At 36.8% G+C, this 21181-nt stretch overlaps 1 protein-coding gene and 1 pseudogene across 19 annotated transcripts in view; one reads left to right on the forward strand and one right to left on the reverse strand.

The window, feature by feature from the left end:
* EZH2 (enhancer of zeste 2 polycomb repressive complex 2 subunit) overlaps positions 1 to 21181 on the reverse strand; it is a 77016-nt gene that overhangs the window by 11975 nt on the left and 43860 nt on the right. For 11 of the 19 annotated variants that reach the window (XM_077995074.1, XM_077995068.1, XM_077995073.1 and 8 more), the window contains 6 exon segments: positions 13212 to 13328; positions 10318 to 10438; positions 9324 to 9464; positions 8060 to 8162; positions 7366 to 7529; positions 680 to 771 (listed from right to left, as the gene is read on the reverse strand). In XM_077995074.1, coding sequence (XP_077851200.1) covers positions 680 to 771; positions 7366 to 7529; positions 8060 to 8162; positions 9324 to 9464; positions 10318 to 10438; positions 13212 to 13328 — 738 coding nt within the window. 19 annotated transcript variants of the gene reach the window in all.
* LOC114677216 (U7 small nuclear RNA) lies at positions 2379 to 2446 on the forward strand (annotated as a pseudogene).

Genomic DNA, 21181 nt, shown 5'->3' on the forward strand with positions numbered 1-21181 from the left:
CAACAGTTTTATACTTCATTCTACAAAAACCAAATTGCTTAAAAATAGGATACCTTCTGCAGGTGCCATTCAATGAATCTTCTGTCCAAAATCCAACAGGCAATATATACCCATTTAGTTCCTAGGTAGGAGTGGCTTGGTTCAAAGAGGGGAAATGGTAAAAATAAGAGAGTACCCGTAAAAAACAACTTTTCTACCTCATATTTTCCTAACCCCTTACCTTTTCTCCATCATTAAAAAAAAAAAAAAATCTGTGGAACCTATCAGATAGCTGAAATGACAGTGCATCTAAAACTCAAGCAGAGGGATATGGCTATGAGAGGGGCTTAGGGTCTACTGCGTATGGTTACTGCATGCCTGCTTTCTAAGTGGACTATCTGTGCCTCGCAACTCTCATAGACTTTGTGGAAGGCATAAGAGTCCTTGATCCTAAAGGCCTTGAAATGTTGCTGAAGAGATAACACAGATTTTAAAAAGAATAATACCACATTAATGAAAGACTAAAATGTGCAGTACATGAGCTATGGAAGAAACAGCACGGGTGAGAAAGCTCTGTCTATCATATGGCCCATAACAGCACGGGTGCAGACAACATTAACGCTGACTTGATCACCTCCACCAAAGTGCAAAATAAAGTCCTCTCAAGTACCCTCTGCAATAATAAGGCACTAAGTCTTACCAAATGCTGGTAACACTGTGGTCCACAAGGTTTGTTGTCTAAAGCTGTTTCTGTGTTCTTCCGCTTATAAGTGTTGGGTGTTGCATGAAAAGCTGCAAAATAAATGAAACAAAGAATCTAATATAACTATAAAATACTTTTTCACTTTTCTAATTCCACTGGAAAAGTCAATTAATGGATTATAATCTTGCTAATATATGGTTTACATTACTTTATATAACTTTCCTTCAAGCTCTTACTGAACGATCACAATGTATTCTCCATTCCTCCTCCTCCAACCATTAAGCAGGAAGGAAAAACAGTAAATTCTGGAATGATTCATAATTTCTCATTTTTCTCCTTGCAAGTAACACTGATGCACATAACTATGGTTATAAACATTTACTTAAATTGAATCTTACTATCTCTGTTTAAGCAGCTGATACTCCCGCTACAATTAAATCAGATTCTTATTTTTAATTCTGACATACAGTTTCTTGATTTCTAAAGAAAGGTTAGCAATCAGCTTGTCACCAGTTGTAAAAACTCGTTTTTAATGGTAAAGAGGACAACCCCAGATTACTAACATTCAATTCCTGTGAATCATACCCAATCCAAGAACCTGGTGAGAGCTTACAGTGTCTTGCCACAGAAAATTACGATGTCAAAAAACAGATTTTAGATACACTGTTTGAAACCTAAAATTCCAAAATAACGTAACAGAAAGATTCAAATGCGGATACACTGCTACATGAAAACAGTGTGAACACTGACAGCAGTGCAAACTTCAGAGAATTTCTTGCAAAAACTTGCTTCCTCATATACAAAAGGGAAATGCTGGAAATGGACTATTCAAAATTACACAAAATGAAAATTAATCTGGAGAAAAACAAGTGACATTCCCACAAAACAAATCATCTTTTAAATATCTGTAAAAAGCCATAAAGACTGATGAGAAAAAGAAGGGGAAAAAAAAGGGCAAAGTTGTGTTTTTAAAGAAGAAAAATTGGCCAGGCGCAGTGGCTCAAGCCTGTAATCCCAGCACTTTGGGAGGCCGAGACGGGTGGATCACGAGGTCAGGAGATCGAGACCATCCTGGCTAACACGGTGAAACTCCGTCTCTATGAAAAAATACAAAAAAAAAACCTAGCCGGGCGAGGTGGCAGACGCCTGTAGTCCCAAGCTACTTGGGAGGCTGAGGTAGGAGAATGGCATAAACCCAGAAGGCAGAGCTTGCAGTGAGCTGAGATCCGGCCACTGCACTCCAGCCTGGGCAGCGAGATTCTGTCTCAAAAAAAAAAAAAAAAGAAGAAAAATTCAAGGCTTAGATTCTGTTGCAGTGTGTGAGCAATTAGGCTCCAGAAAGCCTAACACCCAATACTAATCTGGTGCTGGATTACGTTCGCTTAGGCACGCTAATACAACTATTTTTCTCTTTATGAGTTAATCTAACATTGTAGCTTGTTCTCTGAAGAAAAAAAATACATAATTTAAAATATGTAAACCACTTCTTAAAAAAAAAGTGACAATGAAATACAGAGAAAACAAGAATATTAACAAAAATAAAACCACCATTAGAAAACACATAAACTTTATTCAACTTGGATGTAAAGAATAATTTTCTAAAACTCATTCAGAAGAGACAGAACATTTATCTCTATCTACCAGCACTACTATATTTTAAACTGTACTGAAAATACAAGCTGAAGTGGGTAGAAAAGACAGTTACAGCTCTTTTACAATTTGTCTTGCAGGCTGTTTTTGTTTTTTTTTAATCAGAAAGCCTCCCCGCTCCCCGCCCCACCAAAAAATAAATAAATAAAGTATGTAGAAAAGAGAAAGAAGCTTCAGTTATAAAGACTGGAAAGAAGGCAAAACCATTAATAACTACAGACAGTATAATTACACAGCTGGAAAACTCCTAAGAATGTACTGAGAAACTGATAATCACGAAGACAATGCAGTAAGGTAGCAGGGTACAAAACAGAAGACAAAATGTGGAAAAGGCCCAACAGCAATAAGTTTAATACCTAGAAATACTCGACAAAAAATGTACAAGAGTTATATAAAGAAAACTTGGGAGGTAATTAAAGGACACAAAAAGAGAGGTGATGGTATGGTTAGTGAGACTTAACCCTTATATTTTAAAAAGAAGTTAGGTAATTTATAAATTTAATGGGATTCCAATAAACATACTGCTAATTTTTTAAAAAAAGAACTAGACAAACAGATTTTGAAATGTATATAGGCTGGGTACAGTGGCTCATGCCTGTAATCCCAGCACTTTGGGAGCCCAAGGTAGGAGGATCACTTGAGGCCAGGAGTTTAAGACCAGCCTAGGCAACACAGTGAGACCCTATCTCTAAAAAAGAAAAGAAAAAAAAGAAAAAGGAAACTAGCCAGCAATGGTGGTGCATGCTTGTAGTCCCAGCTACGCAGGAGGCTGAGATGGGAGAATAGCTTGAGCTCAGGAGGTGAAGGCTGCAGTGAGCCATGATTATGCCACTGCACCACTCCAGCCTGGGTGACAGAGCAAGACCCTGTCTATAAATAAATAAATTTATATAGAAAAACAAGAATTGCCAGGAGATGGCTGAATACCGCCTCATGAATAGACTAAAGGAACACAATGTTGAGAAACCCAAATACATATGGCAATAGGCAATGAAGGAAATATTTCAAGGTAGTGAAAGATGAACTTTTCAGTAAATGAAACAACTAGGCAACTTTGGAAGTGAGAGACAGAGCAAGACTCTGTCTCCAAAAAAAAAAAAAAGTTTAAACTTTGCTTATGAGACTTTTATCAAATAAACCTGAAAAAAATTGCAACTCATATTTCAAAACACCTAATTTCCTGATTATATAAAAAGCTCCTAAGATTATCAAAAGACCTATAAGACCAAGAATAAAAATAGGCCAGGTGCGGTGGCTCACACCTGTAATCCTAGCACACAGCTAAGGTGGGTTATTACCTGAGGTCAGGAGTTTGAGACCAGCCTGGCCAACATGGTGAAACCCTGCCTGTCTCTACTAAAAATACAAATATGAGCCAGGCGAGGTGGTGCGCGCCTGTAATCCTAGCTACTCAGAAGGCTGACGCGGGAGAATCACTTGAACCCAGGAGGCAGAGGTTGCAGTGAGCCGAGATTGCACTCCAGCCTGGGCGACAAAGCAAGACCCCTGTCTCACAAAAACAAAAAAAACAAAGAATAAAAATAGTTCACTCTTCAACATATAGGAAGATCCTACCCTCATTCAAAGGAATAAAACCCAGATATTAAAACAATGCTTATCACCTGTGGGAAGCAGAGATTAAAAAATAAAGAAAAACAAGAACTTAAAAATAATACTAAAAGCCATTTTTCACTTACAAAATCAACTTTAAAAATTAGTTTGGTAACACTTTCTATGGGCAGGGCTCTCTGACTTTGCTGGTAGGGTTTTAAGGTGCTGTATCCCTGTATGGCAGGTCATTTGGCAATACCTAAATAGAGTTTATCAGGTAAACTTAAACTTGTGTGAAATGGGTACAGATATCTGCAAGATAATTCACTGTAGCACTGTTACAGCATAAGGCTCAAAATAATCCAAATGGTCACCATTAGAGACCAGTCCAGTAAGTTCTGCAACCTCCTACAGCACAGGCTATGCAGCTATACAGATAAAGCTAATAGCTACAATATTAAATCCTATCCTTATCCCCAAAAAAGGGAAAAGCCTGAATGCTATGGCACCATTTAAATAAGATGGTCAGGAAAAAAAGAATATCTTTATACTTGTCAAAGAAACTGTAAAAAAAAAAAAAAAAAATACAAGAGAACTAATAAAAGTGGTTAACTACTAATAAAAGTGGAAGGAGTGAGGTAAAAATTCGATGGATGGGGAACAGAAAATCATTGGGAGACTTCACTGTACACATTTTCACTTTTTTTTTTTTTTTTTAAAGAGATGGGGTCTCACTCTGTCACCCAGTTGGAGTACAGTGGCATGATCATAGCTCACTGTAGCCTTAAACTTTTGGGCTCAAGCAATCCTTCCACCTCTGCCTCCCAAAGCACTGGGATTAAAAGGATGAGCCACTGCGCCCAGCACATCTTCATATTAATACTTTTTAGAAATGTAAACCATGTGAATGATGACCTATTTTAAAAATCACAACAGGTAACAAGAGTCAGGTACCATTTTAACTATTTTCCACATATTAATTCATCTAATCCTCACAACAGCTCTATAAAGTAGTACCATATCCCCAAGATAGAGACCAGAAAACTAAAGCACAAAACGCTACATTTAACATACAATCGACCAGGCGCAGTAGCTCACGCCTGTAATCCCAACGCTCTGGGAGGCCGGGGCAGGTGGATCACTTGAGGTCAGGAGTTCAAGACCAGCCTGGCCAACATGGTGAAACCCCATCTCTACTAAAAATACAAAAATTAGCTGGACGTGGTGGCGGGCGCCTGTAATCCCAGCTACTCAGGAGGCTGAGACAGGAGAATCCTTTGAATCCAGCAGGCGGAGGCTGCAGTGAGCTGAAATTGCACCACTGCACTCCAGCCTGAGCAACAGAATGAGACTTCATCTCAAAAAAAAAAAAAAAAAAAAATACAGTTATGTACTGCATAACATCTGAGTCAATGATGGACCGTATATACAATAGTGGTACCATGAGATCATAATATTGTATTTTTACTATACCTTTTCTATGTTTATTAATGATTTAAATATACAAATACTTGCCATTGTGTCACAACTGCCTCCAGTATCCAGTACAATGAGTGACATGCTTCAGGGTGTGTGGCCTAGGTGTGTCATGGGCTGTACCATCTAGGTTTGTGTAAGTACACTCTGTTTACACAATGCCAAAATCACCTAACAACACATTTCTCAGAATGCATCTCCGTCCATAATGCACGATTGTATGTATTTAATGATTTAGTAACTTATTTTACCTAAGAAAAATATACCATGTGTGGTATTTTGTCAAAGTTAATGTAAAGCAATGAAGTTCCTATGGAACTCATTAGGATTGAATGATGAAGACATTGGCTCTACCGTAAAAAGAAGTAAAAGTGGGCCTAGCAAAGTTGGACCCATGGCTACCAAATGCTACAAGGAGGCAGCCAGTTAGTCCCATGAAAGCCAACTTTATTAATAAAGTAAAATATTCCTCTCTTCTCCCCAGCTAGAATAATGAGATACGTAATAGGTTCAAGGTTCAAGTTAAAAAAAAAAAAAATTACTCATCTCTGAATAGCACAATAAAAAAACTCTTGTAATGTTTAAAAGTAGTGTCCTACTTCTATGGTTCATTTTTACAGCAAAAAACTTTACTAAATGCTACATCTATAAACAAAAAATTGGAAGGACCTTTCAGCAACTCCAAAATAGTGCTTCTACTCAATTCTTTAGGCATAGTGATATCTGCATGCAATTTACAATATTCTTAATAAAAACTGGATGTAATTCATAAATTGATGGTGTGTAAAGGGGAATTAAAATGAAATTCAAGACAACTATTTCAAGGGCTTAACTGTCCAATGGCTGAAGCAACAAATGGATGACTTACTACGAATTTTTAAAACTACCAAATCAATTTAAACCAGAATAGAAGTTGAGAACAAGAGCAAGGAGGTTACGATATAATGATAATTCTAAAAATCTACTTCAAGTTTTTCTATTTTAAGATAACTAAACCACTAATATGTCACACACAAAAACAAAACTTAACATTTCCAGACCAATGTATACATCACTCAACACATTATCAGGTGCAGGAAAAATAAGCACAGCAAAAACTTAGGAGGAGGTGAGGTACAGTAGCTTGGACAAGCTTAAAAAGACGTATCACTGGTGAATGAGGAGGAATAAATCTGTCAATGGTAGGCATAGGAACTCAAAACAAAGCAATGTGGGGCCATTTAGTACAGGAGAAAACGATTTTACAATGGGTCAAAGGCCCTAAAGAAGTTACCATAGACAGACATACTAAAATACAATATGGGAAAAACCGAACTATAATAAGCAAACTATTCTAGGAAAATTAGGAACTATTAAATACATTTTCAAAATATGTGCCTCAAAAGTAGTTGATGCTTTTAAACTGCGCTTAAAAGTTTCAATTACCAGGAAAATTTACTAAGAAACCACATTCCCTAGAAATGCCAGGGGAAAAAAGTATTTTTGTATATACCATACTTAAATTTTCACTAAGAACATGTTATGTTTTACTTGTATTCAAATGCAGGTATTTTTTAAAAAAACAACTTACCCAGAGGGCAAAAAAAATTTACACTAAATCGACAAGCACTTACCTGAACATTTTTTTGGCCAATTTCTTATTTAACACAATTTGTTCATCAATATCAGCAATGTTGCTCTGGGCTATCAGTTAGTTCATAATAATAGTTTTATTGTAAAACAGCTGCTTAGTTAGCACTTACGGAAAAAAAAAAAAAAAATCACTGACCTGAATTCTGTATTAGTGGAAAATAGTAGTCCAAATGAAATACATACAAAAGATTTCAGAGCAATCCTCAAGCAACAAAGTAAAAATAATAATACTGAGATCTAAAGACTTTTGAAAGTAACTACAGGATTAACTGATAAATTCTAGTTGTAATAAATGATAGCACTCTCCAAGCTGGTTTTAAAACATAATTCCACAACAAAGATAGAAAATGAAAACGTACAATAATTGCACTTACGATGTAGGAAGCAGTCATATTTAAAACATCGCCTACAGAAAAGCGTATGAAAGGAGTGTAAGCTTTGCTCTCTCTGAACAGATTTAGCGTTTGGTCCATCTATGTTGGGGGTACATTCAGGAGGAAGTGCGCCTGGGAGCTGCTGTTCGGTGAGTTCTTTATATCTGACATTAACCAAGAAAAATTTAAGTAAACATGAAACAAAAATCACTTTTTTGAAAACAGTTTCTAAAAGGTTTCCATGTGTTACTTTTGATGTTCATCTTGCCTAAAACATATAGGAATGGCTCTAACCTACAACAATCTTTATTTAGATAAAGAGCCAACTAAATATTGTGCATGGTGTTACGAAGAATCAAATTCATTGATATGATTCAAATATATCATGGAAAAGGATATATCAGTTTTAACTAAACACCAAATTTTGCTATCAGTATCCAGATAATTTTCCTGTAAATCTACCACTGTAAATTTTATGTGCATATGTGTGTTTATGTGTAGATATAAATTATTTATTCTATCTACAGGAAATACTTTGTAATGCAGAGTACCACAGGTACATATGTTGCTTCAAGTATCTTGCAAACACTGTAAATAAAGTGTAGTGGCTCATCCACTACATTGATTCCATTTGTAATAAACCAAGAGTTACATACCACACAGGGCAAGATTGCCTCAAAGGAACATATCTTACTTTTCCTTTAGTTCTTCTGCTGTGCCCTTATCTGGAAACATCGAGGAAATGGCTTCAAAAATTTTATCAGAAGGAAATTTCCGAGGTGGGCGGCTTTCTTTATCTAAACAGGAGAATATGAAAGGAAAAAAAGAATGGAAGTAAACAAGTTTTCGATCTTTAATTTTCTCCACCCCACTACGTCTCTGTAACAAAGTTGATTTTCTAAGAAATTTCATCTCAATTTTGTGTTTCACTTACTTCTCACACACTTTACATGTGTCTGTGGAATACCAGTTGGTCAAAAACAAAATTCAAATATGAAAAGCTTTAAGAACACTGGGAAGCAGAAAACCTAGGTTCCACTCCCAGCTCTGCTACTAACTGATTTTTGTGACAGAGTGATCACTTTACCTCTTGGGTCTGTTTACTCATCTGTAAAATGAAGGAGCAGAACTAGATGATCAATAAGGTACCTTTTTGTTATTTTCTCTTTTTCAAATATGCTTCTTAGAAATTGCTATTTCACCCGCCAAATTATTCTATGCTGCTTTAACACGAGCTTTGCCAAGTAGAGAACACCAGCTATTGTCTGTTTCTTCCCAATAGTGTAATCTTATAAGTTACTTAACCTCTCTAAATCTATCCCCTCAAATAGAAAATGGATCTGATAATAACATCCACCTCATGAAGCCGTTATGAGGATTAAGTGAGCTGGTGCACATGAAGTGATTAGTACACAACTTGTACATAGTGAATATCAATATGTTATATATTATAATGATGCCCAGAGAAGCACACAAAAAATTATGTTCTTTGCTAGCCAAAGGAAACAGAGACACTCAAGTGAAGATAATGTTGCAAGTAATATGCTTTTTTCTTTTTTTCTTTTATCTTTTTTAAGGCAGGGTCTCACTCTGTCACCCAGCCAGATTGTGAAGTGGCACAATCACAGCTCATTGCAACCTACACACCTCCTGGGCTCAAGCAATCACCCTGCCTCATGTTTTTACTTTTTAGTAGAGATGGGGTCTCACTATGTTGCCCAGGCTGGTCTTGAACTCCTGGGCTCAAGCAATCTGCCCACCTTAGCCTCCCAAAATGCTAGGATTACAGGGTTAGCCACCTTGCCTGGCCATAATACGCTAATTTGGATTATACTGCTATCAGTGTGACATTCAGCAAAGAAAAAGAGAAAGAAGAAACTAAGCTCTACTTCTACTCTTTCTACTGTTTTTGAAAGAAAGCTGTAATGGCTACACAGAATCCTAATAAACAGGCATACCATCTCGGTGATCCTCCAGATCTTTCTGTTTTTCTTCTCTTTCTTCAGGATCGTCTCCATCATCATCATCATCATCATCATTATATTGACCAAGGGCATTGACCAACTCCACAAAAATTTCATCATTTATAAACCCACATTCTGAAATGCATCAAATGTCAGAAACACACAGGGGAAGTAGTAATGTCAAAAGTTTATGTATCCTTTTTCTACTTGGACAAAACAGGCATAGATAGCCTAGTAACTAGCACTAAAACATTATTATTGAAATGAGGGGAGGAAAAGATAAGATCATTTTCAAGACTGGCGTTAGGCAAAGTTAGGAAGGAAAATTATCTTTAATACCTGCTACTTTCTGTTGAATAGCCCCTCCCCAAAAGTTTCTAGTAGAAAACTGAATTCTCTAGGAACTGATTGTGGCTTTAGCCTCCTCCCAAACAATGGATCTGTCCTTTAACTGATGACTTCAGATCCTGCTTTCTGCTGATAATGACAATGGATGATGACATTACAAATATTATCCTTTCAGACACTTTAACAGGGCCTCCTGGACACAAAAAACTGAAACCATGACTCTAATGATTGAATTTCAGGTACTGTAGTCCCTAGAGGAACAGTATTTTTGAACAGTAGGGGCTGCTGGAGCCCCCACATGCCACAGCAGAGCCCCAATCCTAATTAATTTTATTACTAAAGAATCTTAAAATCTACATACACTCAATTTCTATTTAATTTACATGTTACTGTCATTATAATTTATGTTATAACCAACTATGCGTAATTATCAGGTAGCAAACATGATCCTCCTAATTTTCCCAAAAATAATTAGGGAAAATACTGAAAATCTCAGGCCTGGGCCCAGGTTCAGTCCCTTATAGTTCAGTGCAAAACTTAATTTTAATATTAAAATTTTTCTCATGCCCTATGCCTTATAAACAAAATTATCTCTCAATTCTTTAGCCCCTTTTTCCAAGAGAAGAAGCATATGGCTCACCTCTATCCCCGTGTACTTTTCCATCATAATTTTTTATTAGTTCTTCAATGAAAGTACCATCCTGGTCTAAAACTTCATCTCCCATATACGGAATGTTATGTAAAACAGTTTCATCTTCCACCTAAAAATAAGAAAAAACAAATTTAAAAAGCAGGTTTATTCTAAGTATCAAATGTGAAATAACTAAAATACAACCTTTTTTTCATATGTAGATGTCTTTACCCAGTCCAGATTTAAAATACTAGTCAGAGAGCAAACTCTAAAATGTATCAAAGAATAAAAAGACTCCTCTCGCCAATAAGCATATCTGAGAAAACTGTTGACAGGAAAAAATTTTGATTCAAGAAAAAATACTGCACTTAGTCTGTCATCAATTATTAAAACTTACCATTATTTTACATACCTCTAAGAAAGAAAAAGATGCTCTAGATTATGAGAAGACATCATCCGTTTGTTTTTCTGTTTTTTGTTTTTAATTTGAGACAAGTGTCTTACTATGCTGCCCAGGCTGGTCTCGAACTCCTGAGCTCAAGTGATCCGCCCGCCTTGGCTCCCAAAGTGCTGGGATGACAGGTGTCTGGCACCATGAGCCACCATGCCCAGCCATCATCGGTTTTAAGGCACACTTTAGATGTTAATACAGGATGATGAAATATGGTATATCAAGATCCATATAGACCCATCCCAAAAAACGACCATAAGACTCCCAAATTCCACTTGATGATCTGGTTATTAAAACAGCCATTAACTTGTAATAGTTTAAGGTAAAATGAAAAAAAAAAATTAAGACATCCAATATAATAAAATTCTAGGGATGGACAGTATTGATAGTCCATTAAAGTTTATGCCAAAAGGATATGTACTTATATGTAAAATAAGAACATTCTACAAAAACATAAAATATTTCAATATTTAGATGAATGAGATGAATATCAAAGTTGACAGTGCTAGTAAAGATGACAGGTGAGTTTTTATCAAGCTTTGGAAGACAACAGAGAAGAGGAGCCAATCAAAGAAAAGTTAAGAGAGAACAGAATACTTAAGAATACAAGGGAAAGAAAGCTGACATTCATGGGAGGAAGAGCATTTCCAATGAAGAATAAAAATGACAGTAATCATAGATAAAGACTGGACAGTTCTGAAGCACACGTTTAAAAAGACTAATTCCAAGTGAAGACAAGTCTAAATCTTAAGAGGCCTTTGAAAAGGATATTGGTTAAAAACAGAATTTTAGAAAGATAATTCTGACAAGCAGAATCGGACTGGCTATGCCTGACTGGGAGGACACAGCAGCTCTTTAAAGAGTGAGATGGCGCAGGCTGGGCCCGGCACTGTGATCATGGCCCACAGGGAAGAACACGCTGGAAAATGCCATACATGGGACTACTAGCAGGCAGGAAATGTGGGAAAAAATCTCAAATAATCCCTAGGTAACAAATTTAGGACAACTGGAGAGTTCATAAAGATAACAGTACCATAGACAGACAAGGAAAAGTGGGATAAAAGGGTAATTAAAATGCAGATTTTAATGTACCCATATATTCAAATTCAAGATTATGTACACACTAGAGGCCTGTTTTCATCTCATTTCACTTGCACTATCTCATTTAAACTAGGGGTTGATTTCTTTATATCTAAGCCAAAATTAAGTGACACTTACATATTTTGTCTTTTCAATCATATCCACATCATCCTGCTCACCAAAACATATCCTAGTTATAATAAAGATTGTGTGCCTAATCTGCTTTGGTCAGCAAAATCAGACAGGGTCTGGCTCTGTCACCCAGGCTGGACCAGCAAAATCCACGGATGATTCATAAATTATATCTAATGAAAAATTTAAATACCATATTCTTCCAGAATTTCAGTCTGTGAAAACATGAAACTTCCCTCAAGGTCGTGCAATGTAATTCTCAAACTACACTCAAATTTATACAACTACAGAAGAGGAACTGAAGCTGACAATCTTCTGTACAAAGTTACTAAAAAATTCCCTAAAGCAGTTCACCAAGGACTTCCATCAACATTTTACTAGCCTTTCCACTTTATATACCAATTAAGTAATACAACTATATATTTTTTATTTAGCAATGCAAGTCAAGAACACATGCTTCAGTTTCTCTTTAGCATTTTATTACAAAAGCTGCTGGGTCAGAGTTAGCAATGGAAATATATTTCAGCTCATGTTTTATAAGCCCTATGAAATTATATAATGTACATTATCACAATAAAATGCCACCTAAATTGTTTTTAACAGTAAGTTCTCAATTAACAAAAACCCAAAGTCAGATTTAGACTATAGGACACTGACTTTTTTAAGGATAAGAACTATAAGCTTCATTCCTTTTTTGTTTGTTTGTTTTTGAGACAGGGTCTGGCTGTCACCCAGGCTGGAGTGCAATGGCACAATCCCAGCTCACTACAACCTCCGCCTCCCTCAAGCCATCCTTCCACCTCAGCCTCCTGAGTAGCTTGTGACTACTGACATGCACCACACCCAGCTAATTTTTGGTGTTTTTTTTTGAGGAGACAGCGTTTCGCCATATTGCCCAGGTGGATCTCCAATTCCCGGACTCAAGTGATCAGTCTGCCTCAGCCTCCCAAAGTGCTGGGATTACAAGCATGAGCCACAATGCCCAGTCCATCTTTTAAATCTTTTTAATCCTAGGTATGGTTACTGCTTAACACTTTTCCTTTGGAGAATACAGGAAAAGAGTAATACTGCACAGGCCTTAAAGAAACTATATTAATCAATTTTTAAAAATTACTTCAAGTGTTATTTTGATAGCTTTTCAGAATTTATACTGTCTTGATTCACCTTGACAATAAAATTATCTATGCTTTTTTATTTCAAATAAGTTATCAAATAAGCAGAAGATATCTTATTTACATACCATAAAATTCTGCTGTAGGGGAGACCAAGAATACATTATGGGTACTGAAGCAACTGCATTCAGAGTCTTTAATGGGATGACTTGTGTTGGAAAATCCAAGTCACTGGTCACCGAACACTAAAACAGAAAAAATAAAATTGACTCTTAAAAGGACAACCTTAAGCTGTAGCCATCATATTGTAAAGAGATGCTGCCTACCTAAATATTTAATTTTGAAAATAAAGTCCTTACCTAGGACAGTAAAGTGGTCATATAAACCAAATAGGATTCTCTCTTTTCTCTCTTTTACTTAGGGTGAAAAAATGCTTCAAATTTTCCAAATGTTCAAAACCTCCAACCCTTCCCATACTTACCAATATCAGTAAGAATCAAAAACTGTACTTATGTGAGATTCAGCAATCTGATTAACTGCTCCATGCTTTTGCTAGACATTTATTTCCTAGCTCATCCTTCATTTCTCTTACATTCCAACCACACAGAATAATAATATATATACCAAATAAACCACTTAAATCTTACTTAACAAGAATAAGAAAACCTGTTAGGTTAATCTTCCTTATCTTTATCTTCCTTTTTTAAAATCTAAGTGTCAACTGCTGATATTATCAGATGATACATAAATATTAAGGGTAATGGGTTTGTGTTTCAATCACAACAAAGTAAATTCAAATCTATTCTGCAAAACTGTAATCTCTGAATTATAATATTAGCTAATTACTAAGTACTTTTTATGTGCTAGGCTATTTTAAACACATTACATGTCTTCTATTTAATCCTCATTATAACACTGTAAGATGGATACTATTCTTAGCACCCATTTTACAGGTGAGAAAACTATAGAAAAGAAAGGATAAGTAGCTTGCCCAAGATTGCGCATGGTTCTCGGGCTAGAATGTAAACTCCAAAAGTCTGACTCTGGAGCCCCTGCTCTTCCCGCTCCTCACATTGCCATGATGCCGTACTGCTATAATGTGTCAGTGCACATAGTCCCTTGAAACACCATATTTCATACAATCTATGATGACAGCGATTTCAAGGTATACCATTGTGTTCTGTATCACTAAGAAAAAAGTGCTGCCAACTAAACAAAGATATAATCCGTTCTTATCATAGTGATTCTAAGATGCATGTTGGTTTTGAATGTTAAATGTGAAAAATTTTGCATCTTTGATTCTCTGAAATATGGCAAAACTCTGTGCCCAAATAACCACAGCACTTTTCACCCTGTCTACAAATCCGAGATTCCTTAAAGAGTACTACTGCCCAAGTGTAAGTCCTCCAGAGCCTTCTCAAAAATATCCTAGACATACATTCATAATCCACAATCAATGAAAATAGAGCAAAAAAGAAGTGTAGTAAAATGAAACTGAAAAATCATATATATATACACACATACATATTAAATGTTTAAATTTTTTATTTAAAATGTCTTAAGAATAGCAGAACGAGGTGTGGTGAAATTCAGAGTAGAAATCTGGCATATGCGCCACACCTGACCCTCAGCATTGGGTTGCATCAGGCCAGTGGGATAATCTCTCAATCATCACAGTCACTGCAGCACAAAAATAATTCCTTCCTTAGTGAAAGTAAAGGTTTAAGGATGGAGTAGTTAGAAAGAACTGTGACAGTGATTCATCCATTAATTTGCTTTCCAAAAAGGCAAAGATAAAGATCATAATACTAATAAGGCTCATAACCCAAGTAAACAAGACGGTGTGAACAGTTTACTAACACTCCAGAGCCCATAATCTTTCCCCTTCCTGCTATTTGGCCTCTGATACAATCCTTCATCCATCCATCCATCCATCCAATATTCCAATAAAAACAGCAGTTAACATTTATTGAGCACGTACTATATTGCAGGCACTGTGCTAAGTGCTTATATACATTATCTTAATTATTCATTACAACCTTATGATATAGTTTTAGCATCAAAACTTCACAAATGAGGACACTGAGGTTCAGAGAAGTTATATAATTTGTCTAGTCAGAAAGGTAGCAAATTACAAAACCAGGATTAAAACCTGGATTTAAAGTCTGACTGCAACACCCGTGAGCTTAATTAATTACTGCACTGTAGTTCTTGCCCTTGCAATGCTCATGGGGTAAAATAACAATTGCAGCCATGCAGTACTTACTATATAAAACAGAGACATGGCTGGGCACAGTGGCTCCAGTGTACAATCTCAGCACTCTGGCAGGCCAAGATGGGCAGATCACTTGAGCCCAGAAGTTCAAGACCAGCCTGGGCAACATGGGGAAACCCTGTCTCTACTAAAAACACAAAAAAATTAGCCCAGCAAGGTGGCACGTGCCTGTGGTCCCAGCTACTTGAGGGTCTGAGGTGGGAGGATCACTTGAGCCTGGGAGGCAAAGGCTGCAGTGAACTGTGATCAGCACCACTGCACTCTAAGCCTGGGTGACAAGAGTGAGACCCTGCCTCAAAAAAAAAATAAAATAGAGACATATGACAATGTAATAGGAGCATTTCCTCCAACAACAACTTATTAGTACTACCAAGTCTTCTTTCCTTCTTTCTACTTAACTGGGAAAATTTGGGGGTGGAGGTGCTTATAATTACTGAATATAATGAATATAATTAGTGATACTGATAGTATCAAATACTATCCAGTGACTTAAAGTACAAAACAATTTTCATTTCTTAAAAAGAAAATTCTGATTTTTTTTACATTTGGCAGGAATAAATTAATTCTGTGGCTTCTGAAGGAAGAAGTGCTTTTAAAGCTTAAGGGGGAGTGGGCTGCCTCTCCAACTCTGACTTATTCACCTGCTTTAACACCTAATTCCAAAGTCGCACATAAGGGTTAGAGAATGAATATTGTTTTCAACTACGAGAAAGAAGGAGCATTGGCTTTGCTTCATCTATGGTTGTTCTAGTGATATAGCAAATACTCTGCAAATCCTGAATGAAGTCAGCTGATTTTTCCCATTAACAGAAAGAACTTATGGAAGCACAGAAAATATTAAGGCCCAGGCTGCAGCACTACATACTACTTCCAATCCCATACCTCTGTCATACCCCAGTATCCCATCGCCTCAGTTCTGAGTCATGCGAGAGTCACTAAGAAACAAGAAATAAGCTCTCTGAGGGCAAAAGCAGCTGAGCCAAGTGTGGCTTCACCTCTATCTTGAAACGATACTCAGCACAGTGTCTCAAAAAAACAGTAGGCACTCAAAAAATGTTTCTGGAATGAACAGACTACATTTGATGACTTTCTCTAATGGAGACTTCAATTTCTGTTTAAAGCTAAGAGAGCACCTATTTAGAAAACTGACGGTCTACCCCCACCTCATTATATTTCTAGTATCTCTAGAAACCTATCCCATTCTTTAACTATTAACCGTGACTATTAACCATATTCCTTTCATTTATGAAATATTCAAATGCAAAAGCATTTGTTGGTAAAAACAAATGAGGGATTCTTATTTATTGACTTACAGAAAAATTACTCAAAAATCCCAGTTACTTACCAGCAACTTATTTTTCTTTGAAAATGTATCATCCTTGACAGTTTACATAATTAAGTCTCATGTCACTCAGAGTAGTGAAAAGAATTTTTACCTCATGGGTCTCCACATTTCAGCTGGTCAGAGCCATGTGTCCTGGACTCAGGAACTTACTAGGAGACCTTTATCAACAAATTAGATTCTCTAATTCCAGTTCCAACTTGAGGATCACACAAGGAAGTTAGAGATGATTTTTCATCAATGGTTTAAAAAAAAGGGGCAGGGGCTAGATTCATTACCAAGGATGCTACATTTTCAGAGAAACACAGTTTACTGGTAAGTAACCAGGTTCCTCTGAGGATGGATAGACTTACATCAACCAGCTGGTACAATAGGCGACTGTGTGGCTGGACCACTGGGAGCTGGAGAGGGAAGTCAAGCCAAAAATAGTAGTTGTAGGAGTACACAACCAAACTGAGACTCTTGGCAGAAGGCTGGTTCCAAGTAAAAACTGTGTTATGGAAAATCGTAGAGGGAAGAGCAGGTGAATGGCCTGCAGGGAAGGGAAAGAAATTAACACACCCTACTATGTGCCAAGCACTGTGCTAGAGACTTTACCAAAGTTAGCTTCTTTAAATTTCACAACTACCCTGTGAGGTAGGTATGACTCCCCATTTTACAGCAGGACATCCCAAAGATAACAGTCATGGCCATCCTGCCTCTGAATAACCTTTAACATGATAAGGGCTAAGTCCAACTTTCATATAGGGGAAAATATACAATCAGTTAGCCAAGTAAAAAATATTCTCGGATACTGGTTGGTCCATTTATTTCATGCCAGAGACACAGTGAACTGTTGACATTGTCTAACATCCTGTAGCCTTTCCATGTGACAACAGCGAGGAAGGTGCAGGAAGGTCGGCACTCCAGGAGAGGAAGAGTCAGAAGAAAGCATCAGCTGCCACCAAGTCTAGAGAAAAGCTGGGGGTGATTTCTGAAACTACCCTATATTCTGCAGGATTTGAGGAAAGAAAAGATAATACACCCAAGTTTTAAATTAGCTAGCCCTTCTGGTGAAAATGACCATGTATATAATTTAAGTTCAGGCTACTTTTACGCAAAGGAAGCACTGAAGAAAAACTGCAATGAGATAAATAGCAAATTTGGATAAACAGAAGCTCAATAATGGAAGTGAATTCATAATCAGGTTGAGAAGGCAAAATAGGGGAAGGGTGACTGAAGAAGACACTTGAAAAGAAATGAGTGGCTCCTACAGGAGAGAGGCAGAAATAAAAATGGAAGAAAAAACCCTGTAAAGGTATCAACACAGATGTATTTAATGAAAGCAACTAATCGAGTGTTGGAGTTCAGGAATGAAAAAGAATAATTCATATCAGATTGTAAATTATTTCAGTTTGTGTTGTTAAGTATTTGTCACAGACTGATTCCAGATTGGGTGAAGAACCTCTACCCTACAACACAAGGGTGTTTGCTTCTCAGTTCACTTTTATCCTGTAAGTGACGGTTTCTACATTCTAAGGGGCAGGGGATGATAACGCAGCATTTAACATAGGACGTTTGGAATACAATATCAGAAAGTTTAGACCCCTTTTATTTTTGAGACAGGGTCTAGCTCTGTTGCCAAGGTTAGAGTGCAGTGGTGCAATCATGGCTCACTGCAGCCTCAAACTCCTGGGCTCAAGTGATTATCTCACCTCAGCCTCCCAAGTAGCTGGGACTACAGGTACGTGTCACCACACCTGGCTAATTTTTTTATTTTTTTTATTGAGATAGTATCTCACTATGTTGCCCAGGCTCAGAGGAAATTTAGATCCTTAAAGCTCTTCCTTGCATCCTACCTTCAGAAGCTGGGCCCTGAATGAAAGGAATAACAAACATGCAAACCTAGTTAATCCTAGGTTAAAACCCTGAAAGGCTGTTAAGGTAAATCATTCCCTCATCTGCAGCTTTGCGGAAAAACTCCAGTTTTGCTAAGTACTGGAGATCAGAAACAGAATAATCATCACAGGACATAGGCACTCAAAAAAGTACATGAAGCAGGTAACAAGAGCGATGTTCATCCATCACATGTAAACTCAAATTTCTAATTCAATAACACTCCTGTGAGTAGAAACAGAACAATTTCTGTCACTGGGGGGAAAATAACTGAAATGTAACAGAGAGTATTATATAAATCTATAGTTTATATAGGCTGTGGCAGTAAAATGGTTTTGAAGCCTTGCTAAAATCAAGGGCTTAATACTATAAAGTAGTAGGGGTTCGAGTTCAAGTGAGTGGGCAAGGCCAGGCACAGTGGCTCAGGCCTGTAATCCCAGCACTCTGGGAGGCTGAAGTGGGCGGATCACTTGAGGTCAGGAGTTCAAGACCAGCCTGGCCAACATGGTGAAACCCTGTCTCTACTAAAAATACAAAACTTAGCCAGGTGTGGTGGTGCACGCCTGTAGTCCCAGCTGCTCCGGAGGCTGAGGCGCAAGAATAGTTTGAACCCAGGAGGCAGAGGTTGAGATGAGCCAACATGACACCACTGCACTCTAGCATGGGCAACAGAGCGAAACTCTGTCAAATTAAAAAAAAAAAAAAAAAAGAAAAAAAAGTGAGTGAGCAAGATGGCACAGGCTGTGGTTTCTGAAGAGAAACACTTCAGGTCTTGCTCGAGTGGTAAAACTGCCGAGGGAACCACCAACCAAGAAGGCTGATTCTGCTCATCTTCGAAAACGAATTTACAACTGCCCCTCACTATTCATTAATTTCTCAGTAAATAGTGTTGAAACAACCAGGAAACTAAAAAGAACAAAATTAAAAACCAAATCCCCTACTCATTCTTTACACCAAAGGAAATTCCTGATGGGTTAACTGATATTAGAATATAAAAATGAAAACAGAGAACTAAAGGAAAGATAGGTAGATAATTTATAATCTTGAAGTGAAGAAAGACTTTTGGAACCTTTAAGAAACACAAAACTTAAAAGAAAAAGAAGTGTATAACAAAGATATACCAGAAACAATATCAAAATGGGGGTAAAAATCTGCAAAACATATGACAAAAAAAACTATTTTTTGTTTTTCGCTTTTTGAGATTGAGTCTTGTGACTCAATCTCAAAACTCTGCCTCCTGGGTTCAAGGCATTCTCCTGCCTCAGCCTCACAAGTAGCTGGGACTACAGGTGCCTGCCACCACACCTAGCTAATTTTTTTGTATTTTTAGTAAAGATGGGCTTTCACCATGTTAGTCAGGCTGGTCTAGAATTCCTCATCTCAAATGGTCTGTCCACCTTGGCCTTCCAAAGTGCTGGGATTACAGGCGTGAGCCACTGCACCCAGTCAAAAACTAGTATTTGTAATATACAAAAAGTCCTTATGAATTGTAAGAAAAAGCCCAACCTAACTGTACAAGATCCAACACTGTAACAGCCAATTCACAAAAGAAATATAAACAAACAGTAATTGACACTTAACTTCACTAATAATTAAGACACGGTATAACAAATTCTAACAAAGTTTTACCTATTGGACTGAAGATTAAGATTGAAAATATTGTGTTGAGAATACAGGTAAACAGACATTCCATAAACAGCTGGTGGGGTGTAATGTAAAACTTTTGAGGGTGCATTTGGTAATATCCGCTAAATTTTTAAATATGCATATCATTTTGATCTAATAAGTATATTTCTAGGAACTTCTACAGAATTACTCAAAAGATGCAAGGATGTATATGAAGTTCACTACAGCAATGATTGCAAAAGTAAAAACTAAAAATCTAAATATCCATCAAGAATGGGGCAATAAGTTATGGTATATCCATAATGTCAAACATACACATTTTTTAAAAGAATGAAAATTCGAACAGAGGTTGTAAAGTGATATCCCAAAATGGAAAGGATGTATTATCTGGCCAATAATTTTTAAAAATAAAATACATATTATTAACCTTGTAGTAGATACAGAAAATGAAATCTGAAAGACTAAAAGCCAGAGCAGCTGGACTACAGGGACTTTTGCTTTCTGTTTTACCTATTTCTGTGTTATCTAAATTTTTACAATAATCATTTTACAATGATCTGTTCAGTGGAGAGAAAAACATAAAACTTTTAAACTAGTTTCATTAGCCCAAAAGGTAGTCACATTAGCTAGTATAAAATTGCCTTGTCAGGTAGCTTGTGAAATGTGCCCAGCCTTCCCAAAATGTTACTTAAGTGATATTCTTTTATAAAATCTGCTAAGGTAAGACAGAATCCTAAGGAGTAAATTTAAGTCAATCCCTATTATAAAGCTAAATTATGACAAAAGTCCTAGATCTAATGTAATTTTCTTGTTTCTTCAGAGAATAAAACAATTTCTAACCTTCCAGATTAAGCAAGCATTTTTGTTTGTTTGGATTTGTTGTTTTATTTTTTAACAGTTGTCAGAACTCGGTTTTGCATTTGGGGATACATGACATTTATAATTTATAAAACACAAACTATATACACAATATTCTAGGA

The sequence above is a fragment of the Macaca mulatta genome, chromosome 3 (genome assembly GCF_049350105.2).
Source record: "Macaca mulatta isolate MMU2019108-1 chromosome 3, T2T-MMU8v2.0, whole genome shotgun sequence".
Taxonomy (NCBI): domain Eukaryota; kingdom Metazoa; phylum Chordata; class Mammalia; order Primates; family Cercopithecidae; genus Macaca; species Macaca mulatta.